The sequence below is a fragment of the Gopherus flavomarginatus genome, chromosome 2, assembly GCF_025201925.1.
Source record: "Gopherus flavomarginatus isolate rGopFla2 chromosome 2, rGopFla2.mat.asm, whole genome shotgun sequence".
NCBI classification, from domain to species: Eukaryota; Metazoa; Chordata; order Testudines; family Testudinidae; genus Gopherus; species Gopherus flavomarginatus.
Genome location: NC_066618.1, coordinates 244194555 through 244218905, shown reverse-complemented (window position 1 = coordinate 244218905; position 24351 = coordinate 244194555). Strand labels below are relative to the sequence as shown.

The following is a 24351-nucleotide window of genomic DNA, read 5'->3' as shown; positions in this document are numbered from 1 at the left end:
GGGCCCTATGTAGAGCATGTTGCAATAGTCTAACCTTGAGAGGTAACAAAAGCCTGGATAACAGTGGTAAGGTCTGCATCTGAAATAACTCCTAAATTGCAAACACTAATGACAGACATACTCCTTCCATCAAAGTGGATGGTGTTCCCTCTGCCAGCTCATCTTGCTCTTTCCCCAAACCACCATCATCACCTCAGTCTTGTCTGGATTGTGCTTCAGAGTGCTCTCATGCATGCCCAAATCTCAGCTAGACATTGACTGAGGAGCTGAACTACTTCATCTCAATCAGATGATAGAGAGACAGAGGTAGGTGCCATCCACATATTGAAAACTCTGAACCAGATGCCTCATCATTACCAGCCCCATATTTACAGAAATGGAGGGGAGACAGAATGGTACTCTGCATTTGAGAACTCTTTGGGAAGAGGAGCAACTGCCTACAACTACCTGTAGAGAACTCTCTGAGAGAAAATGAACAATGCCACTGAAGACCAGCTCCATCTACTGCCATGAGATCGGCAGGTGAGTTAAAAGCACTTCAAGATCAATGGTATAGAATAGTATAGAATAATCTATAACCATCTGCATGTACATATGAGTGTTTTGCCAACACCAGGATGTAATACGGGTGTTTTGCCAACACCAGGATGCACATAGATTAGTGAAGGACTGGTGAAGGGAAACCGATGTGGTATTTTGCAGGAGGAAGCTGAAGCCACCACCACACCGGTTTCCCTTCATCAGTCCTTCATTTTGTTTTAATGTATCAAAGTGATATGAAACAGGAAAATACTGAGGGATCAGATATGTTAAACTAAGAATTGAATGTATACATTTAAAACCATATTCCCAAAAGCCCAGCTTATACATATGCACCCACAAAATCCTGTGTTTGTCCCTAAATAGTATTTGCACAGATTTATAGCATTCTAGGAAAATTTACTCCTTTAAGCCAGTTTGAGAAGTATCATTGACTGGTTTGAGTCTTCAATTTTTACTCAGCTGCTGCAATCTTGTTTGCAGTTATTCCTATCTTGAGCTCCTAATTCCCCATACTACTTTATAACAGAACTTGCCCATAATATTAATCTGTAGCTGGACCTGAACTGCATGTCCTCTTACTGCAAAGGAAGTTCTGATAGTACATTCCTAAAGAACCTTGACTCATGTAGGGACCAATCCTGCAAACCTTACACGGGCAAAGTTCTCAGTGAAGTCAATGGGAATTCTGTCTCAGTAATATCTGCAGAACTGGGCCATTAATGTGCTCTCATGAAACTGCCCAACTCTGATGATTTACATACTTATTTATTTTAAATAAAGTGCACAGAAGAGTAGTCAATTACTCAGAGAATTGGTAATCTCTCTTTTTAATTACTTAAAACTTTTAATAACTTAATGCTATTTTCAGCAAACTGCAGATATAGTGAAACCCATTTATACTGTAGAAGATAAGTCTTTATTTGTTTCAATGCACGGCTCTGTGAAATTTGCAACTCCAGGTACAGGTAATCTCCATTTATAACCAAGCTTTTTTGTAAAGAAGAAGAAAAAAAGTCTTCACTGTAAGAGGATTCCACAGAATCAACATTAAAAACGTAACCAGTATAAATATCAACATTAAAAGACTAGTTTAAACAAGACTTGCATTACGTTCCAGCTATAATTGGAATAACATATATCTGTAACTGCAGTTATTTTGTAATCTAAATGCTATATAAAATACAGGAATTCAAAATAGCAATTATTTTCCAAAGCCTATTCCAACCATTGAAGTCGCCAGTGTCACTGTTATATTGTCAGTCCATTAATGTCACAACATTTCTGAGAATATAACTTTGACAATGTTTATCCAAAGGCCCTTCTAATCTTTCCTCCTCAGAATGATTGACTGCAGCTCTTAAACAAGCCAGAGGGGATACAGTTTATACTATTCAGTACTTTTCTTTCCTTCCTCCCTAACAGCCTTAGGATTTTGCTGTATTCCCAACCTGGCAGCCAGTGATCAAGAGACTAATTTTAATTATTTAAGGCTATTGCTGTTCCTATATATTAATATTATTGTAGTGCCCAAAGACCCCAGTTAGGATTGGGGTCCCATTGTGCTGGGTGTCATACAAAAGAAAAGAGACAATCCTTGTACTGAAGGATTTACAATCTAAAGATACAAATGAAGGGTAGGGGATGTGAATGCAAAGTTCCACAATGAGTATGGTGCAAGTGAGTACGCTGAAGAATTGGCCCAGGTAGTTACATGTATTTTAAGAAGTTCATTTGCTTGTTTGTTTTTAATTGGCATTAGAGGAAGTGAGGAAGGGAGTAGGAAAAAGAAACAAGAGGAAGAGGAAAGGCCACAGCTTGTCACCTGTCTAAGCATGACAAGCAGGCTGGATTTTGTAGGTATCATGACAGAGGTGAATGCTCCAGAAGAATCTGAAGGAAGATAATGGCTGCTTGGATTTTATCAGTGTGTTTTTCCCTAAGCAAAAGGGACAGTGTGGGAGAAAGCTTGGAGGTGTTTAAGGGAGAAGCTGAAGGGTGGATGGTAAAGGTTAGGAACACTGGCAGAGCTGACATCACAATAGGTTACTAGATCAGTAAGGTGGAATGGGGATATGATATTTGGGGTGTTAAAAATATAGACAAGAAGCTTATACAGTGGGAAGAGGAAGCTAGTGGGAGACTCAAAGGAGGGATTTATGTGGTAAGAATAATGAGTCAAAAAGTTGGTTTTAGAAGCAGCTAAAGCTGCTAAAGCTGAATAGACTTGAGAGATGCAAATATGCAGTAGTTAAGACCAGAAAACAGGAGGTTACAGCAGTGAAGACATGGGATGAGGGCTTGGATGAGGAGATTGGTTATCCTGATGTCCTGGCCTGCTCTGTGGGCTGATGCAAGAGGTGAGGATATGGGACAAATGTATAAAGTTTTCTAAAGGAAGTGTCATTTAATTCTGGGTGTTCACTGGATCTTCAGTCTTAGTTCTTAACTAATTTTTGTACTGAAGTAATTTATTTTAAATAGGGGGATGTTTCCTATTTTGAAGGGTCAGATCATCTAACATCTTGTCCAGGCTTTCTTGGGTAAACATTTTGGGTGAATTCCTGGCCATAATGAAGTCAATGGCAATATTCCCATTGATTTCAGTGGGGCCAGGATTTCACCCCCACAGGTTTACTTTCTGTTTCTAAATATTACTTAACAAGTCATTTTATTAGCAGCCTTAAAGGCATACCTCTCCTTGGAAGTCTCCATCAGTAGCTTTGAGCTGTTAATTTAATTCAGATATTATCTCAGCCCAAAACATATATAAGGCAACATCATGCATTTTTAAGGTAACAAACATTTCATACAGCATTACTTGACCTTGCTTTATTGGTGTGCAGTGAACTCTCTGATATTTGTCAGTATTTAACAGGTCACAGAATCTGAATACCAAGCTGCTTAATCATTTTCCTTCTTTTGCTACTCAGCAAAATACCACAGCATACCATTACTCTGCAAAGGCACTTTACCCACAAGCCTCCCTTTCACAAATAGCAGTTGTTCAGAATGCTATGGACAATTATTCGAAGATATTAGGAAAAGTATTTCCATGTAGTTAATTGAAGCAAAAGCATTTATAAATATGAGCCAGATCCTGAGCTAGTGTAAATTGGCATAGCTCCATTAATTTCTGTAGTCAGTGGAGCTGGGCTGATTTACATCAGCTGAGGATCTGGCCCACTTTTTAACATTTGTGATTGACTCAAAAATATTACCACAGGATTCTCTAACGAAAGAGATCGTTCTCAGGGCAGTGATGCCTAGAATGAAAATAAGACAATGAAACAGGAATTTGCTAAGAGTTTATTTTGAGAGAAGATATGTGGGATGTAGCTGATTCATCATTGTCAGTGGAGTCATACCAGGCATCAAATCTTTTATCAAAACAAATTCTAAGTGTGAAACAAGTGACAACTTGGCAACTTCAAAAGTCTCTCTTTATTCTGTAGGTGTATTTGGTGCTCGGAATCAGGGACTAATAGCAGTGACAAAAGCCGGTCACTGTACAAATAGGTGCTTCAAAAGTATCTCCATAAAGCTTTGACAATTCACCTCAGTCCTCATCTGACTCAGTTTCTTGCAAATCTTACACCTTTTGCAAACACCAAAGTCAACTTTGAAAACTGTTTGTTGAAGTGTAAATACTGTTAAAGAGTTCTGTGGCATAAGGCATAATATCGAAATGCCAGAAATAAGGCTCTGAGCCTTAGATAATTGGAATAGGGGAAGCTGAAAGCATGGACTTCTTGCTCCCATGAGTGGAAGGCAGGAAGCTGTTGGGTGGTCTACCAAGAGGACAAAACATTGCCATGTGGACAGTTTGCATTGCTGGGCCAGCAGGGATCTGGTAGTGTGTGCAGGCCCCTAGCAGAGTGAGTAATTTGTACAATCTGTTGTGAGAGAGGCATATATTATTGTTATTTATTATCTACATTATGATAGTGCCCAGAGGCCCTATTCAGCATTGAACCTCATTGTCCTAGCACTGTACATTCACAAAGTAAGAGTCACTCCCTGCCTCAAAGCACTCACAATCTACTTTTAGATAAGACAAAACAAGAGGGCGCACAAACCAATGGAGGGTACAGGGGAAGGGAGGATGAGTAACAGTGACAGCAACCCACATGTGGTTACTGACACACTGTGCACAAGTACATGCTTATATGTTAATTTGTGGGAAAAGCTGACAAACAGACTGGCACTGCTGGCAGAGCAGACAGTAATGCAATAACTAGCAATCTCATCAAGATTAGGGGCAGTCACTGTAACCTCAGAGCTTGGTGGAAATGGTATGAGAAGAAAATAGCAAAAATTTTGTGGGGCACCATGGAGGATTCAGGGTCATCCCTGCTTATATCCAGGGAGAACGGGAGCAGAACCAAAATTTTCTAAATCAATTTAAGAATAAAACACTTTGCTCAGCCTGCTCTGTAGTAGTATTTTCAACCTTCTAGCCTGGCTAGTGTTAAAAAAAAAAAAAGTCTTAGAGCTTCACAAATGCTGCAAAAATAGGTTTGCAAAAACTTTTATTTCCTTTGCACAATGGATGCATTTTTTCCAAGCAACATTGCTGCAAATATTTCTGTATAACATGGATGAATGTTGAGAAAGTAAATTGTTTGAAAGCAGAACTCTTAGGAGACTAAATAGAGGCTATTTGGGACTACCGAGCAAAGCATACAGGATTTGGCCTTTTGAGATCAATGGGACTTCTTGCTTGAATGAGGGGAGTAGAAATTAGTAGTTATCCTCTAACAGGATAATCTTCTGTAACTCATCTTGACCCCAGGGCATTGACTTCAGACTGCTACTGAGGAGCTGAAAGTAATTCCTTCCTCAAAAGGCACATGCTTTTCCATTTCCCCTGTTGACATACATACTAACGAACATGCACACAAATAACTCAGTGAGATGTACTGAAGTGAAGGGACTACTCCCATATGTAAAGTTACTCATGTACATCAGTGTTTGCAAGGTGGGAGCCCAAGTTATTTACTAAGTATTACTTCTTTCTAATAATAATGATTAGTACTTATATAGTGCTTTTCATCCACCGATTTCAAAGTGCTTTAAAGTGTTTGAGTATCATCACCTTGGTCAGCTACTTGTCATCACATTACTGAGGACTGATTAAATATGCAGGCTAGTGCCTCTTACTGGGAAAATGGTGAACTGCTTCCTCTGTAGCTAACCCATTGCTGCTCCCTGGACAGATGACAGAAGAACACAGCGCAAAGGACTGCATCCTCCCTACTTCCCCCCTGCTGCCTACCCCAAGACTAAGCATATCTCCTCCTATATAAAAATCCTACACAGGTTAGAAACAGTGTGCAGTCTGTATCTAAAGTCCCCTGCATACTGTAACAAAACAACACAACTCTGAGTAGAACCACTGCTCTGTTGCAACAACTTTCTCCTCAAAATACATAAATAAAGGAAAATCCATTGGTTTTCTGACTGAAAAATGGATGTTTTGGAAATGGATTTGGTTTGTTAGAAAGTCAAAAAGCAGTTCAGTTTAAAGGATCATAGACTAAGGTGAAGAAGAGTTCCCACCTATTTTTAAACAATTAACTAAACTGAAGGTAAAACTAGGAAAGTGTTGCCAGGTATCATAATTGGTAAAAATGTACATAATTTTAATGCCTAATGAGTATAATCCAAATGATTAACTGCACAGAATTGGACTTGATAGATAAAAAGGAACTTTGTCAAAGTCAATTGGTCTAAAACTTGGCCTACCTTGTTGTTTCTCTTGGAATGGTTTTCCAAATAGTTATGCACCCACCTTACAGTGGTTCCATCTAGGCTATATTTCCCCAGTTTATTTATGAGAAGGTCACATGAGACAATATCAAAAGCCTTACTAAAGTCAAGATATACCACATCTACTGCTTCCCCCTTATCCACGAGGCTTGTTACCCTGTCAAAGAAAGCTATTAGGTTGGTTTGACATGATTTGTTCTTGACAAATCCATGTTGACTGTTACTTATTACCTTGTTATCTTCTAGGTGTTTGCAAACTGATTGCTTGATTATTTGCTCCATTATCTTTCTGGGTACTGAAGTTAAGCTGACTGGTCTGTAATTCCCGGAGTTGTCCATATTCCCCCTTTTACAGATTGGCATTATATTTGCCCTCTTCCAGTCACTGGAATCTCTCCAGGCTTCCATGAGTTTTCCATGGCTCAGATAACTCTTCAGCCAGTTCTGTGAGTATTCTAGGCCCTGCCAACTTGAAGATATCTAAGTTGTCTAAGTAATTTTTAACTTGTTCTTTTCCTATTTTAGCCTCAGATCCTATCTCATTTTGACTGGCATTCAGTATGTTAGACATCTGATCGCTAGTAACCTTTTTGGTGAAAAATGAAAGAAAAAAGTCATTTAGAACCTCTTACATTTCCACATTTTCTGTTATTGTCTTTCCTCCTTAGTTGAGTAATGGGCCTACCCATCCTTGGTCTTCCTCCTACTTCTAATGTATTTGTAGATTATTTTCTTGTTACCCTCTATATCTCTAGCTAGTTTAAGATCATTTTGTGCCCTGGTCTTTCTAATTTTGTCCCTACATGCTTGTGTAGTTTTTTTTTTATATTCATCCTTTGTAATTTGACCTCATTTCCGCTTTTTGGAGAAGATTCATTAAATTCTTTTTAAGTGACATTCATGCCACAAAACTTCTCTATCCAGGATCCTGGGCCCAGATTTTCCCTCATATTCAAATCCATGGAAGTGGACTTTTCATTAGGTTTCCCATGAAGATTTCCTTGAGGGGATCCCCCTGCACTGTCCAATCAGTGGTGTTTCCCTCCACAGTAATACTACTCCAAAACACAGCTGATCTTGTGGATAGGCCTGCACTCATACTGGCTCTTTGCAGCTCTGCTGACTGCTTGCTATCATGGCTCTTCCCTTCCTTACACCATTTTTCAGTACCTCTAATCTCAATTAAAAAAAATAATACTATACATGTGTATAATAAAGCCAGGCCAATCTGCACCAGGTCCATTTGTTTGTATGTTGTATGCTCTGCCCTATCCATTGTCTGTATATTAGATTGTAAGCACTTCAGAGCAAGGACTGTCTCTCTTCCATGTTTGTATAGCACCTAGCACAATATGGTCCTGCTTGGGGACGTTGGGCTCTACCTGAGGACCCTGGGTTCTCCCATAATATAAAGATTGAATAATCATGGCTCAAACAGAGTTGCATTACCAGAGACACCTCTGTGCCAAGATGGCACCAAGTGACACAGAGGAATCAGGAGAAAGTTCAGACATAAGATTGTTAGCGTTTTTTGACTATTTTCTGCAGGACCAGAGGAAGGATCATGTGTGTCCCCATCCTCCAATTCAACCCCTAGCCCATTCACTGTGTGGGCCCTAGCCCATTCAGAAATCCCATCACCAGGTCCAGGAGGAAAAGTATCATAGAGAAATCCCATCTCCCTTTCCACACAAAGTAGGAGATCCTCACCTCAACCCTCTCGTGAGCCCAGTGAGAAATGATCTGACCCCCCCAAGGGGAATTTACAGCCATTTAAGCACATTGTGAACAGAGAGGAGTGGGATCTGTGCCAGTTCCATATATGCTGTCATCAGGAGAGCTTTTGGGGGGACTGGAAGAGCAGTCACCATACACAGATTTTGTGAGCAGGAACCCTACAGTGGCAAGGGCTAAAATAGTATTCAAAAAGGGGAAATGGAGCTGTGCTCTGCTTCTGGTGGGTGAACTCCATCCAAGCCAAGCATGTGTGTGTGTGTGTGTGTGAGAGAGAGAGAGTGTGTGATTGGGGGGAGTTGGGGCATGACTTTCATGCTATATGTTTGAAAACATGGTTCAAACATTCTTTAAAAGGAATTAAACATGAATAACTGTCAGCATCTCAGTGCTCAGGAGCCATTCTCTAATAACAATGACTGGGTACTGTACTCCCACTGGAGAAAAAAAAATGACAGAGAATTAGATATCAGTTTCTGATTTCCAAAATACCTTTATGGTATTCTTTTGCTTTCCATCAGAAAGTCTTATTTATAATTTTGAAGACTGCTACAAATATGTGACTGTACATAACTGAGATATGTCCAAAATAATGGGATTATGCATATTTATTTTTAGAATAACATGATATTTTGTTTCACTGGAGTCTAGAAAATATGTTTGTATCTGGAGAGGGTCATTAACGGTCTAACCCTTCATTCATTGCTCATGTCAGACAAGTCAGTGGTAATTTTGATCAAAATGTTCAAGTTTTATAGTAAGGCATGTAAATCTATACTTAGGCACCAAAGAACTGTCCTGATTTTCAGAGGAGCTGAGTACCACTAAATTCTGTGGCAGCTGTGTCTGCCAGTAGCACGTGGCTAACATTAGACATCCAAGTTTGAAAACTTTGGTCTTTGAGTGCATGAGGTACATAGGATCAGGCCTGAACTGTCACTGTCCTCTCATTGTATATTCCATTGTACACTGTAACAGTTTCATCATCAACATTTATAAATATGCTTGAATAAATCATGCTACTTACATCAGAATATATTTGAGTTCCAATTACACGAGCATAGTGTGGGTTTGCCTGCATACAGTTGCGAGGACAATACACTCTGAAAATTGAACACAAACATACATTTTAAGAATGTGACTACAATATTACAATACTGCATGATATTTCATTAAACTAGGCTTCAAGATTTGACAATCAATGAATTCAGTGATGGATAAAGATAAGGTATCCGCACTGATATTAGATCAATCAGCTAGCATTGATGCTGTGGACTAATAGGAGTTATTGATGCACTCCTGGTCCCTGGCAAGAGTGGGTGGTGGAAAACTTCAGCAGCTCTAGGCTTTTCTGGCAAAGAAGACTCAAAGGGCAGTGCTGGACAACTGCTGCCTCTGCCCTGAGGAACCATTACAGGTTTCCTTCCTCAAAATATTGAGGCATAAGCTTCTTTTGATGAGTGAAAATGTTGGCTTCAAAGAAACAGCTAACACATTTTGCTGAAAGCTATAAATTGACTTATAAACACCATGCACTACTTTACCAAACAAATATTTACCTGACTTACTATCCTCCAACCCCAGACCCCCCCAATGAAACAACATAGAGCTGTGTCAGACCCTTTTATGATATCTATTTGGAGTACCACAAGGATCTGTTTGGTACCCTCTTATTATTCAATGTGCATGCAAGACTGTTAGGAAAGTGGGTAAAAAAAAGCACACCAGCTAAATTATTTTCACTGTGCTGATGACAACCATCTCTACTGCATCCAATCCAGACAGATCAATCAAATGCCTTTCCCAGTGTCAAGGCACCCCTGGGGCATGGGTAAGAGTGAGCTGGATGAAACTTTGTCATGAGAATACTGTGGTGATGTGCAGGTTGGAGGAAGGAAGCACAAAAGCTGGATGTTATATAAGTTCCTCCAACATCTGTGACCAAAGGTTGTGATTTGGGGTTGTGGTTAGACTCCCAGCTACTTCTGGATGATCAAATAGCAATAGTGACCTTTCTCCAGTCTGTGCCTGGCCATTCTGCTACAGTCTTTCCTCTTGAAGGCAGACCTTGCCATTGTGGTAAATGCCTGTATCACCTGTGATTAGTATATGAAGTGTCGTTGGGAGAGCATGGAGGAGAAGTGCTGTTGCCATAATTTATTGCTGCTTATAACTTGCTGGGTTGTTTTTTTTAGATGCGTCCCCAGACAGTGTTGGACCGGACTTTGCTTTGGAGTTTTTAAAACTGATCTCTTTGTCACTCTTTGACTTCAGGTTTTTATTTTTAAATGTTTTCCTATTTTTTCACTTCAGAACGTATTATATTGTGTAGTAACAAGAAAGAAGAAAGATGAGTATAAGGATGGGATTTGTACCACCCATTCCTGCATTTCATTCTTTTACTTATTTCTACACCTTATCCAGCAAGACTGTGCAGCTATAGCCAAACACCACGAGTCCAAGGTACTAAATGCTACATTATGGGATGTTTTCTTAGCAGTTCTGGCTTTGTGTTTGCTTCCTCTGTTGACTGTAGGACAGCTATAAAACTACTCTTGTGGCTAGCTCCACTCTTGCGGTACATCATGCTACATTGTATTTACCTCTGACTCATCTATGGTTTTAAGAACTGTTACAGGTTTCCTTCCTCAAACTACTGAGGCACAGTCTTCTTTCAAAGAGTGAAAATGTTGATTTCAAATACACATTTCAAATACACAGCTCACACATTTTGCTGAAAGCTATAAATTGTCTTATACACAGGATTCTCACCATGGCCTACTTTTACCAATCTATTAATATTTCTTTGTAAACAAATATTTTCCTGACCTACTATTCTCCCAAAAAACCCAAATAAACAACACCTAAGACACAGGGCTGTGTCAGACCCTTTTCATGATATCTATTTACAGAGGAGTAAACGGAGGCTCAGAAGTCCACTGCCCAAGGCACACGGCAAGTCCGTAATATAGAATGGAATATATACACACACACACTCTTGCAGTCTCTTGGTCTAACCAGTAGGCCACACTTCTCAAAAGTGAAAAAAGACTCATGTGCTATAGAAAGTGTAGAAGACCCTTTATTTAAAATAAATAAGTATACATATCCTCTTCTCCTCAGAAAGTATTTACTAGCTGACAGAGTTCTTAAACCAGAGACTGAAAGACAAGCAAAACATTTGTGGCCAGATTTTCAAAGGTGCTGAGTACCTACCGCTCTCACTAACACCAGTAACAATAGTGGGTACTCAACACCTCTGACAAAAAAGACTATTTCTTTGTGCTTTGATATGGCAGAAAGATTCAAGACTTTTACCTTGGGCAATGCGAGGCTGGTTTTTGAAATGGGCATAGCTGTTCCACTGTTGTTTCACAGGTGATAGCTTGAACTGAAGAAATAAAACAGAAACTAATAGATATATGCAGTCAAAATACAGTCCAATGTATGATGAAGATAATATATAAATAAATGCTAACCTGTTACTTTGGAGACTGTGAAGGAATTAGCAGACTGATATTTGCTAACAGAAAGAAGAAAAGAAAAAAAAAAGTCAACAATCAATTTATTTCACTGATTTCCAGACATAGGCCCAACAATGATTATGCTTCATTGGAATCCACTAGTTCAGACCCCAAGTATGGAATCCCTGCATGTTCACTACAATTACTACATTTAGTTTACATTCACAGTGAAATTCAGCATGAAATCAATGCTTAGCACAAAGATGTGTGAAGCACTGGATTTCCCACATTGTCTATAACTTCATTTGACAGTACAACAACAGCTAATGCAATTGGGATCCGTGAACCTGTTTTAGTCAGACGTGCCAATCAGCAGGCGCATTCATTGTCCATTTCCTCATTAAGGACCTAACCATAACATTAGAATCATGCAGACAAAGGATGCCGTTCAGTCAACACGTGTTTTTCAGATTCATTTCTGCCTTTAGATTCAGTTTCTACATTCACATTGTTACTGGTATCATCATCAGGGCAGCAAAAAGGATACAAATTTTCTTTTTATTAAAAATTACATGGTCACCAGCAATGGAAATTCCTTTTCCTGTCTCTGAACCTTTATCTAATAACTGATCAGTACTTTTCTTCATTATGTCTTCATCTCAAGGGATCTGCTACTAGTCCTAAAATCTTTGGGTTTTTTACACCACCTTTAACCAAGAAGTAATGAACTTGTTTGACTTTGGTAAGTTTAATTACTAAAAGAGGAGATGAATCCTTAGTCATCTCCAGAATGGATTACCGTGATATGTTTTTGTTGGGCTACATCCTGTACTTGGAATGGTTTGCCTGTTTATTTAATTGATTTATTCCTATTGCATGGTAATTGCACACGTGCTCTAAAGTCACCACTGTCTTCCAATTTGCCTCCAGCTGTAATACAAGATGTTGGTTTTAACCTATTATATAAATGGTTTGGATCCTTGCTCCCTTAGGGTACACCTAGACTAGGATAAAGGTGGTGGCATAGACTGGGCAAGTTGTATTTTAAATGTGTTAGTTGGTCAAGGTGAACCCTAATAGAGGAAAAATATAGTCTTGATTTCAAGTCTAGCTTCATCTTGACCAACTAACACACTCAGGATGTGTCTACATTCAAGCTGGAAGGTATAATTTTTAGCTTGAGTAGACATACCAGTGCTTCGATTGAGCTAGAGCACTGAAAATAGAAGTGTAGCTGTAGTGGTGGAAGTGGTAGAAGGGGCTGCCTGCCCTAAGCATGGTCCTGTCCAAGACTCTAAGCATAGACTTGGGGCAGCTAGCCCCTTCTGCTGCCACAGCTACACTTCTATTTTTGGCATGCTAACTTGATCACTACTGGGCACAGCAGAGAGAGAGCAACAAGGGGGCTGTTCATAGCTCCTATGGCTGTCTCTACAATGGCCCCTGCCCCAACATAGATTAGATAGACCTGGAGTCTGCTGTAATCTATACCATCTGGCTATGGCATGCAAGGGGACTTCTGCCAGTTGGAGATTGACTGGGCAAAGTGCATTCCAACCATATTCCTACCCTGCACATCAAGGGCTGAAAAAATAGTCAGCTATGTTGGCTGTATGCTTGCTGGAGCTTCCTCCATACTGCGATAATCTCCACCTGGGAAGACAAAGCTAATTTCTGTCCAATTTATGTTGTGTGGCTGATGCAAAGTACAGAGTGAGCCAGACAAATGAGCTTTACCTCAGGAAAACTTTCCTCACATGACATTCTGTCCAATCCCTAGTTTAGCATTGTAACCCTGCTCTAGACTTTTCAGTACTGCACGCTATTCTATATACACAGAAACATGTGAATTATAGCTGGACATTATTGCATTTTCCCTTACTAAGGTAGTAAAAGTAGTATTAGATTACATTCCCATATGCTATATAAAGTCAGTCATGATTTGCAGGATTTTCTTTTCGATATCTTTTATGGTTAAAAATACCAGTACTGGGAGCGAGGTCAGTATTACAAATATCCACTCTGCAAGTAATGTCCTCTGGCTAATCACATACTGTTTCATCTTCACTCAGGTTTGCATCATTGAGAAACAAACGCCAGATTTGCATGTGGCAATCCAGCCTGAGTAAGGAGCAGCACATCGCAGAGGAGAACTCAGATCCAGTCTAAGTGGAAAGTAAACTGTGACTTCTCCTCTGTGCTGGTTCAACTGCACCAGCCTATGTGCCCCTCAGTGGCCTGTATTGGGGTCAGAGGCCACGCTCCATTCACTCCACATCCCGGTTTATATAAGACGGCCATGAACAAAAAGAGCAACTGACAATTCATCATAATATGCTAGGGTGAACCCTACTTTGTTAATACTAACACTGAAGTAACATCAACCTCCTAGTATTCTAAAGAGTTAGTACTGATGCTGCGCCATAGTTGAGCCCTGGCAGACTATATCTTCCATTCCCACCCACTACATTTTTTGTTTGTTTTCTTTTACAAGTTGAGAAGTAGTTGCACCTGTTTTCCTGTACAGTCATGCCAACAAGTCTTCAGATAAGGATCTAAACTTTGCCACACATTTCTGAATCAGACCTCCAGAGTGTTTTAAGTTATCCCATCACTAGCAAATATAAAAGGTTGTGCCAAGTACAGAATTGTAAATTTTCCTGAAGTTTCACATACAGATACTTAGCCTTGTAAGGAAACTGTTAAATATTTACTTAAATAGATGTATTTCTGTGTTTTATGTGAGCACGTAGTAGGAGTGATTCACTTCTAAATACAACTTCTTATAGTTATTAAAGATCCCATAGCACTCTTCAGAACAGCAGAGAGGGATGTGCTCCAGTATCCTGGGAAAATTCCAGTTTAGCTAATTATTATAGAATATTCTGCCTACTGAAGCCCTACAGGGCTAGCCTGTTTGCTTGCTTATATAGCTTTTCTTATGGGTTTGTTATTTGTTTTATTATAATAGGTTTAAAGATTTGTACTAGAATATTTTTGGCCGTAAGTCAAAGAAACTACAGGACATATCCTGTATTTGAGTTAAGATAAGTTAGCATACATACGTTTGAGACTGTTAGCCTAAATAGGTGATGATGAGCTAAAGCAGAAAGGTTATATATGTCTGTGACCTTTAACATAGATAAGTGAGGTTGCTCAATCAAGTTGGTATAGGTAGGAGCTACCTAAGTTCATACCCTCTTTAAACTTTGCAGGTGCTTTGCAGGAAATAACTGGTTTGGCCAGAAATAACAGATGTGAGAATGAGTAAATGGTCATTAATAGGTATGAATATGTCATTAATATGTTCAAACATGCCAGCCTATAGAGTACATGTACCCTGATACTTTGTGGGTGAGGAAATTCAGTTTGGACATGGAAGGAGGACACACAGTGCTTAGGTTCTATAAGAAGGGTAACCCACCATGTTAAAGGGCAGGTCATCATTGTTCACTTACTTCATTAGCTTGTAGTTGTTAATTCCTTGTTAGTTCTTAATTCTTAGTTCTCAAGTTATTTAGTGGAGTCAAACTCTTAAGTTAGCTTCTGCAGTCTTTCCATACCTTTTTAGCTCTAGCTTCTCCTAAGTTATTCACCACCCATTTGAGAACTGAGGAACCTGAACCATCGGACTCTCTTAGCATGCAAGAGGCAAGGCTGGTCCTTTGTCTCTTTCTACCAGGTTATCAAGGAAGGGTGTGAGTATGCTAATCTAGAAACCCTTCTAGTATATAATATCACATGTACCTCTAAAACAATATTATTGCCTTTGTAATTCCGATGATTTTCCATCTGATTACTATTTGATTACTTTTATCTCAATAAAAGACTTTAAGGCTGTATTTTGTTCTCAGTATAAGTGTCCTTGTCATACATCCCGAGGGTCCTTGCAAACTCTGTGTAGCCTGATTCAGGGACAAGAACCTTATTATCTTCTGATTAGATTATTTGGTGAGCCTATAACCCATATTGCATAAACAATATGATTAATCTCCTAAAATTAGGCAGCACTGCCATGGTTAGTCCTTAAAAAACATTACAGTACCAGTGTTACATAGGATGAGCAGATCATTTTAACTCAGGCTATGTCTACACTACTGCAGTAAGTCAACCTACGCTACACAACTCCAGCTACGTGAATAACGTACCTTAGTTACTGCGGGGTCTACATCTCTCATTGATTGACCTTACTCTTCCTGTTGGGGGTAGAGTACAGGGGTCGACTGTAGAGCGATCTGCAGTTGATTTGGCTGGTCTTTACTAGACCTGCTAAAATCGACCTCTGGTGAATCAATCTCAGAACGTCAATCCCAGCTGTAGTGTAGACCTGCCTTAACTCAGTTTCAGTATGCACTGTTCCTTTGTAGGTACATCTTAACATTTGTATCGGAAATAGATGAATGCTGCAAATATTGATGTAATTTAATAATAAATACTAATTTAGCTATTTAGGAGACGAGGGCATGATTTTATTGGGCCAACTTCTGTGGGTAAGGGAGATAAGCGCTCTTCTTCAGGTCTGACTATCGACTTAATTGCCAAGGGCAACAATTATACATTTTCCCTGCGTCTTCTATTTGATATAGCATTTTTGTCACTTCCTAGCCCATAGCTATTCTGTCATTTTGCAGTATGCTCTTAAGAATGGCTACACTTTCAAGGTGGGTGAAATGACACCTGTATTCCAGTATGTGACATTTTTACAATGCTTTCAGATCCTTCAGGATGAAAAAAAGTATATGGGAAAACTATTATTGTGACTTATTTCAGATGCAAAAAAAAATGCAATATATTGGAAATGTCACACATTTTAGTTGTAAGCACTCAAAGTATCAGTAATCTTGGACTTACCCAATTGACTGAATGCCATTTCTATAAGATTTGATGAAATAGTTTTTCCTTCCTTGCCTAGTGATATCAACCCAACCACCATCATTGTCTAGGATACCATAATGTATGGCAGCTCTACAAATGCTGGATTGCTAAAAAATGGAGCAAGAAAATCATTTCCATGTCAGGTGAAACAATTATTTTCCATTGTATTTTAAATGTGAAAACGCAGTTCATCATTACAATTGTGCCCAATATCTGCATTTGTTAAAGCTATTCAGTCTTATGCCTTGCAGTCCTCATGTCCATCAAGCAATTCCAAAAACCAAGGATCAGTCACACATAGTAGCAACTCCACCATTTTTTCCTGCCCACACTCTCTAGGGACTGGGAGGGTGAGTGGTGAGTCACTACATGAGGCCTTCACCACTTGGAGATTCCCCTACACAGAGGAAGCCAGTGAAACCACTTTCTGGCTGCTTGTGCCCTCAAAGTGAGGCAAAGCCGTAGGAGCATGGTCCTGAATCCAGCCCTTACCAAACTTGGCATAGGTAGTATTACTGGCTGGGGCTGAAGCCTCCACAGAAATCCCTGCTGAGCTTAATGTAGTTAGGACAGCCACCACCCCACATGAAGAAAATGTCATTTTCCCATTACTCAAAATGAAAGCATATGTTTTCATAGTGTCTATTGTTTCCTCCCTTTTGTTTTAGTGCCCCACAATGATATGCAACAGGATAAAGCTGAAGGACCAGATATTTAAAACTAAGGATTAAATTTATACATCTAGACCCATATTCCCAAAAGCAGCCTATAAATATGCACCTACAAAATCCTAAACAGCATTTGTAAAGATTTATATCGGACTAAATTATCTGCACCCACAAATCCTGCTTATGTGGAAAATGTGAGATATTATATACCCAAAAACTACATGTTCAGAAGTGCAGGAACAAATCTAGACCAGGATGAGGCTACCTTAACAATTTGCTGTAGACTTTTTACTTTTCTGAGCATAGACTTCTTCAGAATGCATTCTTGCTGATAACACATTTTAGCTAATATTCCAAATTAAAAAGACAGAATTTCATTAATTATATCTATGCTAAACTCAATTTAAATATATATATGTATATATATATATGTTTACCATTTCATAATGAACACTTCCAATCACTTTGCCCTTACTATCCAAGCAGCCAGCAGGACATTCATACCTAGAAATTTAAAATACACATTGGTTTGAGATCCTATGATTGCAACAGGGAAAATATTTTAGATAACATACACACAACTGTTTAGAATAACCTCAGATAGGCAAACTGTAGAATGTATCATACCTATTGCAAGTTGTCCCTTTGCACTGGTCTCTTAGCCTTACTTCACAAGAAACAATCTGAGCTAAATAACAAGAAGTCAGTTTCATTAAAATGTTTTAGAATGCTTTTTGTACCACTTGATTCAAAATAGTTGGCATATTAAAAAAATGCAAACTCCTTACACATTTGTTGTGTGCTTATTACTTCATTTCTCTCACTATCATCGCTCCTTGTAGAGCCTGCAGGTGAATGGATCCTGGATCGACTTTGTGATGTTCTATCCTGTGCTTTGGATTGCTGCCGTTCAATCTCGTTGGTTTCCTCCTCTGGCTCATGAGGGGAGTAATGCCTGTCTGAACCCTCTGTTTTAGTGAATGAATGAGACAAATAATTTCTCAGAACAGCTTTTAGTCTCTTTTCGTAAATGGCACTGACATAAATGTGGCAACTTTTGTGAATATTCATGCTTTTAATATCTTGTTTTCATGGAATGGTTTAAAAAGAGATAAATAAAATGAAAAATTTGATCCTTCCATTGACTCATAGGATTCATCAGCTAGATGAATACCTGATGTTTGGTAACATACACCATATACCTTACTGGTGTCTTTACATGGATGTCTTGCTCACTTTGTAGCACTGATTGTGAATGTGCTGGCAATATTTCTATGGTGGTAACTTCCCTCTGTCATGAGGAAATCCATAGACCAATAGTGGTATTTCTTCACATGATGCTACCTAACCAACCTTTTAAGTGCAGCTTGCTATAATTAAAGAAATTGGGCTTCCAAATCTATATCCACCAGAAATTAGGCCCTTTTCTAGGTAAGTTAATAAGGATCCTAATTTTCAGAGGTGTTCACATCTGAGCGCAAGTCCCTTATTTAGGTACCTGGATTTAGACACTCAACTGTGACCCAGATGAGCAGCTGAAGAACTGTATTCAGTAATCTTACTTTTCAAAAGTATTAACGTAAGTAATTTTCAAAGTCACTTACATTAAAAAAAAGAAAAGAAATATAAGCCCCATAATATGCTTCATTCTAATCTTATAAAATGTAATTAATGCAATTTTGAAAAATATAGAAGATAATAATGATGCAAGCTGGCATTTTACTGGAATGAATATGTTCTTTTTGCTGACACTGATTTTTTCCCTTTATAGGCTCCTCTTTTGTATTTTGCTGAGATAGCAGGAATTTCCAGTTAAACAAATTATTACATAGACTTTTCAGTGGCTCATCAGTAAGGCAACGACTTAATCACTGAGGTCATGGCTGTCACGGATTCTGTGACTTTCTGGACCTCCATGACGTCTAGGTCTTCAGAAGGAGGAGGCAGGACTGTGAGCCCCTGCCCTGTAACTGGGGCTGGCTGAAACCAGGACCCCGCAGCCCCAGCTGCGCTTCTTCTTCTGTCCAGGGGTGGCTCCAGACCCCAGCAAGCCAAGCATGTGCTTGGGGCGGCAAGCTGCGGGGGCGCTCTGCCGGCACCGTGAGGGCGGCAGGCAGGCTGCCTCCGGAGGTTTGCCTGCGGAGGGTCCGCTGGTCCGCGGCTTCAGTGGACCTCCCGCAGGCGTGGACCCTCGGACCCTCCGCAGGCAAACCACCGGAGGCAGCCTATCTGCAGTGCTTGGGGCAGCAAAATCCCTAGAGCCACCCCTGCCTCTGGTGGGCTGCAGCTGGGGCCGGGGGCTGCAACTGGGGCCATGCACCCCAGGCCCGTGCCATCTCAGGCTTGGCGGGACTGCAGCCAGGGCTGTGTGCCTCAGCCCCGCGGCTTCCCAGGACCTGCAGCTGGGGGCCGTGCACTCCTCTTGCAGCTTCCCAGGGCCCTGTGTTAGAGACGGGGCTTGGCAGGAACTGCACTAGGGGCTGTGCACCCCTGTCCCGCACCTGGGCCAGCTGTAGAGCAGGGGCTGTGTGCATGGCTGTACCCCCGCTGCAGCCACTGGAGTCAGGGCTGTGCCTCCTGCCCTGGTGGGGCGCTCACCCTGTCAGTCATCCCCTCCCCACCCATGGGACTCCATTCCTCCCTGCCTACCTAGTCCTGCCCCTGGTTATTTGTAGTAGGGCGACCAGATGTCCTGTTTTTATAGGAACAGTCCCGGTTTTATGGACTCTTTATTATATAGGTGCCTATTACTCTCCCCCCGCCCCCTCTCCTATTTTTTCATAGTTGCAATCTGGTCACCCTAATTCGTAGTAAAGTAACGACCTGTTCATGACTTTTACTAAAAATAACCATGAAAACAATCTTAGCCTTACTCATCAGTAAGTGATGTAAACAGCATTCAGCTGCATCCTACACCTTCAACCACCACAGAAGTCAGTGGGAAGTCAGCACACTTAACTCTTCATAAAAAGGGCTCAGACTGTCACAATATCAGAACTTTAGTAGTTTCCTAAGCAAAATTATATTATAGTATACTCCACTGTCGTAGAGCATAATAAAGAGAGTAAACGAAAATGTTACATTTATGGTATCCAACCACAAAATCCAACAGCAGCTGCATTTGTTGAAATGGTACATACCCCTGTAGCAAAGATTTTCTCTGCAGCCTCCTCCAAAACTAGGTGGACATGCAGAACAAGAGTGGCCATGTTTGTAAGGAGCATGACCCCACCAGTTGCCCCTTAAAAATAAAAATGCTAATTAATAAAAATATGCATAAATGCATTCATCGTTAATATTAACATCATTTCAATATGTGGTCAAACAAAATGAGGAAAAACCTGTTTCTATTTATGTTGACATTTGAACTGTGATGTTGTTATGATAAACCAGGTCTCCAAAAGGGGTGTTTGACTTACAAGAGTCTGGGTTCAGTCACTGAGAAATTCATGAAGGGGAAATTGAGGCAGTAGCATGGTCCAATGTTGGATCAGGTGGGACGCTGTTATTAGTATGCCACCTAAGTAAATTCCTCCACCATAACCGAACAGGACTCCTGCTGTCCTGGACTTCAGTCACCTGAAGGTACAATTTGACCCTAGGCATGGTAGGCTCTCTAAATGAGGAATCTATTGTTTATTTTGGTAATGTTATAAATCTACTAAAATGATAATGGGGAGATAGCTTTATTGTGGTCTGACATATCATTTTGTCTGGCAAATAAAGTTCTCTAACCCCAGAGGACTAAAAGAAAGGCCAGAAAACAAACAGCCTGTTTTGCTTCATTCAGTTACAGCTTCAATAGAAACAAAGTATCTTTTTGTGGCTGTACAGAAATAGAAAATTTAGCTTGATTTTCTGTGGGATTATCTCCTGGATTATGAAGTATTTTCCCCTTTCAGGATAAATTTTACAGGAAGTGTTAGCCTACTGTATATACTTACTTGGGAGAATAATTGCACACTAAATAGACTGCTTTTGGCCAGATCTGTCCCCAGATGTTCATATTATGACACAAGTTAATAGCACAACCTATCCTGCTACTTGTGGCCCATACCACCTAGATGACAGGAAACAAGAATACATGTGAAAATTAAATGAGTAACTAACACAAAACAAACATATCTATGAAACATTGAATTATAAAACTCAAATCACAAAAAAGCAGCAATGTTTCTGTCTCTCTCATACTCATACACACATACTTCTGGACAGGGGAAACACTCAAGCATGGAATTCAACTATTATTTAATTTTTGAACATTCAATACCAAGGGTCATGTGTATTGGTTGCTGCTGGTCAGATCTTTGGCTTGTATGAATCTGTGTTGTTCCAATGACATTAATGGAGTAATGCTGATTTTCACCAGCTGATGATATGGCCATTCAGTTATATCCCTTGTTATAAAGAACAACTTTATGCTGATGCGTAAAGGTTTCACAAAATAAAGCTAAACTGTGAGAAGTTGGGCTCTTACACATCACAGTTATGAACACAATCTAAGAACACAGAAGAAATTCAGAATTAGGTAGGTAGACAAACGATAGCCAATAATTGTTAGCAATTAACAAGCAAGCAATTAACACAAGTAATTAAACTATTAACAAAAGGCTTAATTCACTGAAAATACTTATGTCTACTACAGACCACAAATTTTAAACAATTAGGAAATTTGTGTCATTGCAGTTGAAAGGAAAGTTGTATTTCCTTCATTCAGCTGTTGAAACAACTCTGATTACATAATTTTTAAAAGATTCTGAAAGACTAAGGCTGGGATTTTCAAAAGTGCTGAAGGGAGTTAGGTGCAATGCAAATCTCATTCCCTTGGGCTCTTGTACCATCCCAGCCTAAAGGCTCAGATCGATTCCGTGTAGAACCACCAGCACATTAAATGTATGTCAACACTGCACACTCCTTTCACTGGAGTATAGAGCACATACACAACATGCCCCTCCCTCCACCCCCGGACAGGTATAAATAGCAGTGAGGTATTGCTAGACAGTGAGGCATTGCTAAAGCGACTAAAGACATGCCTGAACGCTGTGGGTGTATAACTTACATGGCTCTCTACATGCCCAAGTGGCGCCTCTCCCATCCACATTGCTATTTTTAGCAGGATGATGTCCTGCTGCCGCCCTGCTGTGGAAGTCTTTCCCCACCTCAGGCAATGGGGGAAGACCCCAGCTGCTCCCTGGAGCCTTTCTCCACTGCAGGAAAGTGCCAGAGCCTTTTCCCGCTGCAGAGAAAGACTCCAGCAGCAGGGAAAGGCTCTGGAGGCTCCCCGCTGCCAGGATAGGCTCTTATCCTGCTGCAATAAAAGGCTTTGGCAGCAGGGAGCTGCCAGAATCATTCCTCTCTGCCTCCCCCACCCGAGCCTCTCTCTGACATGTGTAGCTACATACTAGGGTGGACACAGCCCGCTTTTCATTGTGGTGTGAAGCTACACACATACTCTACACACTGCCATCAGTGGTGCACTGTGTAGATACAGTCTAAGAATACCCATGTGGTGGGGATCCTGCCTGTAATGGAGAAAGATAATCTACGGATGTTTCTAAAAGAACTTTAGTAGAAAACATGTCTTAATACTAGGTAAAATGGACTTATGCAAATTACTACTAGCAAGAAAATTTGTACAGAAGGCTTACTGTCAATTTTCTTGCTAGTAGTAATTTGCATAAGTTTCTTAACTGAAGTTTTGCCCATCAGATTTTGGTAGAAGAAGTTAGAAATACTTTTTTGTTTTCATTGCCAAATGACAGAGAAATTTCTAGGTCAGGACTTAGAACAAGGGTGGGCAAACTACGGCCTGCGAGACTATTCTGCCCGGCCCCCGAGCTCCTGGCCCGGGAGGCTCGCCCCCGGCCCCTCCCCTGCTGTCCCCCCACAGCTTCAGCTCACTTGCTCCGCTGATGGTGCAATGCTCTGGGCAGCAGTGCAGTGAGCTCCTGGAGCAGTGCAGCTGCAGAGCCGGGCCTGACCCGGTCTCTGTGCTGCATGGTGGTGGTGGTGGCAGTGGCGTGGCCTGGCTCCAGCTGGCCACGCCGCCAGCCACCAGTGCTCCAGGCAGTGCGGAAAGGTGACACGGAGCAGGAGGGGTTGGACAGAGGGCAGGGAAGTTCGGGATGGTGGTCAGGGGCGGGGGTGTGGATAGCGGGTGGGGCGGTCAGTGGGGAACAGGGGCTTGGATGAGGGGGCAGGGGGCAGTCAGGGGAAGGGGTTCCGGAGGCAGTAAGGGGACAGGGAGAAGGGGTGGTTGGATGGGGCAGGGATCCCGGGAAGGTTGTCAGGAATGAGAGAAGGGGTTGGATGGGGCGGCGGAGGTCCGGGGGCAGTCAGGGTATGGGGGGTTGGATGGAGCAGGAGTCCCGGGGGAGCAGATAGGAGGTGGGGGCCAGGCCACAACCCCCTCCCTAATGGCCCTCCATTCAATTTACAAAACCCAATGCAGCCCTCAGGCCAAAAAGTTTTCCTGCCCCTGACTTAGAAGCATACAATACACAGCACTAGGGAAACATTCAGGCAAAGGAGACTTTGCAAACTGAAAAATATGTTCTAGACAGGAGGAGTTATTTGGGACATTGTACTGACTAAGTATAATTTTAACAATTTTTTGTTATCCTGTTTGGCTATTTCAATCTGGTACTTTTCAAATCTTTTTATTTAACCACTTTTAATACCACTATGCTCAGGCTTCAAGTTAAATACTTTTACTGATACATGGCTGCAGTGGTTTGTGCTTGAAGTTCTCTGTCAATGCCAAGGCAATATGGCAGGGAACTTCTTAGAAAGAGTTCACCCCACCCTCCCCCACATGATAGTCAAGGTGCTGACAGGGTCCATACAGAAAACAGAAGATCCTATGCCACTTCAAAAGGTTACTGCTATTGTAGCAATATAAGTCCATTGCTATAATACTTTATTATTACATAAAAGGTGGTTTATTTCCTATATGATGTTTGTTCCTGATTAGTCATAGGACAAATCTCTTCTTTCTTTTCTGCACTATAAATCTCTACTACGTATCTGCATGAGAAACTTCCCTTGCTGTCAACTAGCTAAGTGCAGAATCTGCAATCTGCAAAGTGGACTTGTGAAGAAGATTTTGCAAGCAGTGGATGAAATTCACACAACCGCACCCCCATTATCCTTGAGAACTGGGCTTTGTAGAGAATCCCTGGATAGGTTGAGAAGGTGGAATTCTCACTGTATCACTGGTACATCCCCAAGCTGCAGGAAGTCAATAGATATGCAGCACAACCTCACTCCATACTACCTATTGTGTTGATTTACAGCCA

At 40.8% G+C, this 24351-nt stretch overlaps 1 protein-coding gene across 2 annotated transcripts in view; it reads right to left on the bottom strand.

The window, feature by feature from the left end:
• CRISPLD1 (cysteine rich secretory protein LCCL domain containing 1) overlaps nucleotides 1–24351 on the bottom strand; it is a 63642-nt gene that overhangs the window by 4476 nt on the left and 34815 nt on the right. For both annotated transcript variants that reach the window (XM_050940997.1, XM_050940998.1), the window contains exons 5-13: nucleotides 20998–21113; nucleotides 20194–20294; nucleotides 17842–18021; nucleotides 17681–17741; nucleotides 17491–17557; nucleotides 16362–16492; nucleotides 11526–11569; nucleotides 11365–11437; nucleotides 9074–9149 (exon numbers count right to left, since the gene is read on the bottom strand). In XM_050940997.1, the coding sequence (XP_050796954.1) occupies nucleotides 9074–9149; nucleotides 11365–11437; nucleotides 11526–11569; nucleotides 16362–16492; nucleotides 17491–17557; nucleotides 17681–17741; nucleotides 17842–18021; nucleotides 20194–20294; nucleotides 20998–21113 (849 nt within the window). The remainder of the gene's footprint in view (nucleotides 1–9073; nucleotides 9150–11364; nucleotides 11438–11525; nucleotides 11570–16361; nucleotides 16493–17490; nucleotides 17558–17680; nucleotides 17742–17841; nucleotides 18022–20193; nucleotides 20295–20997; nucleotides 21114–24351) is intronic.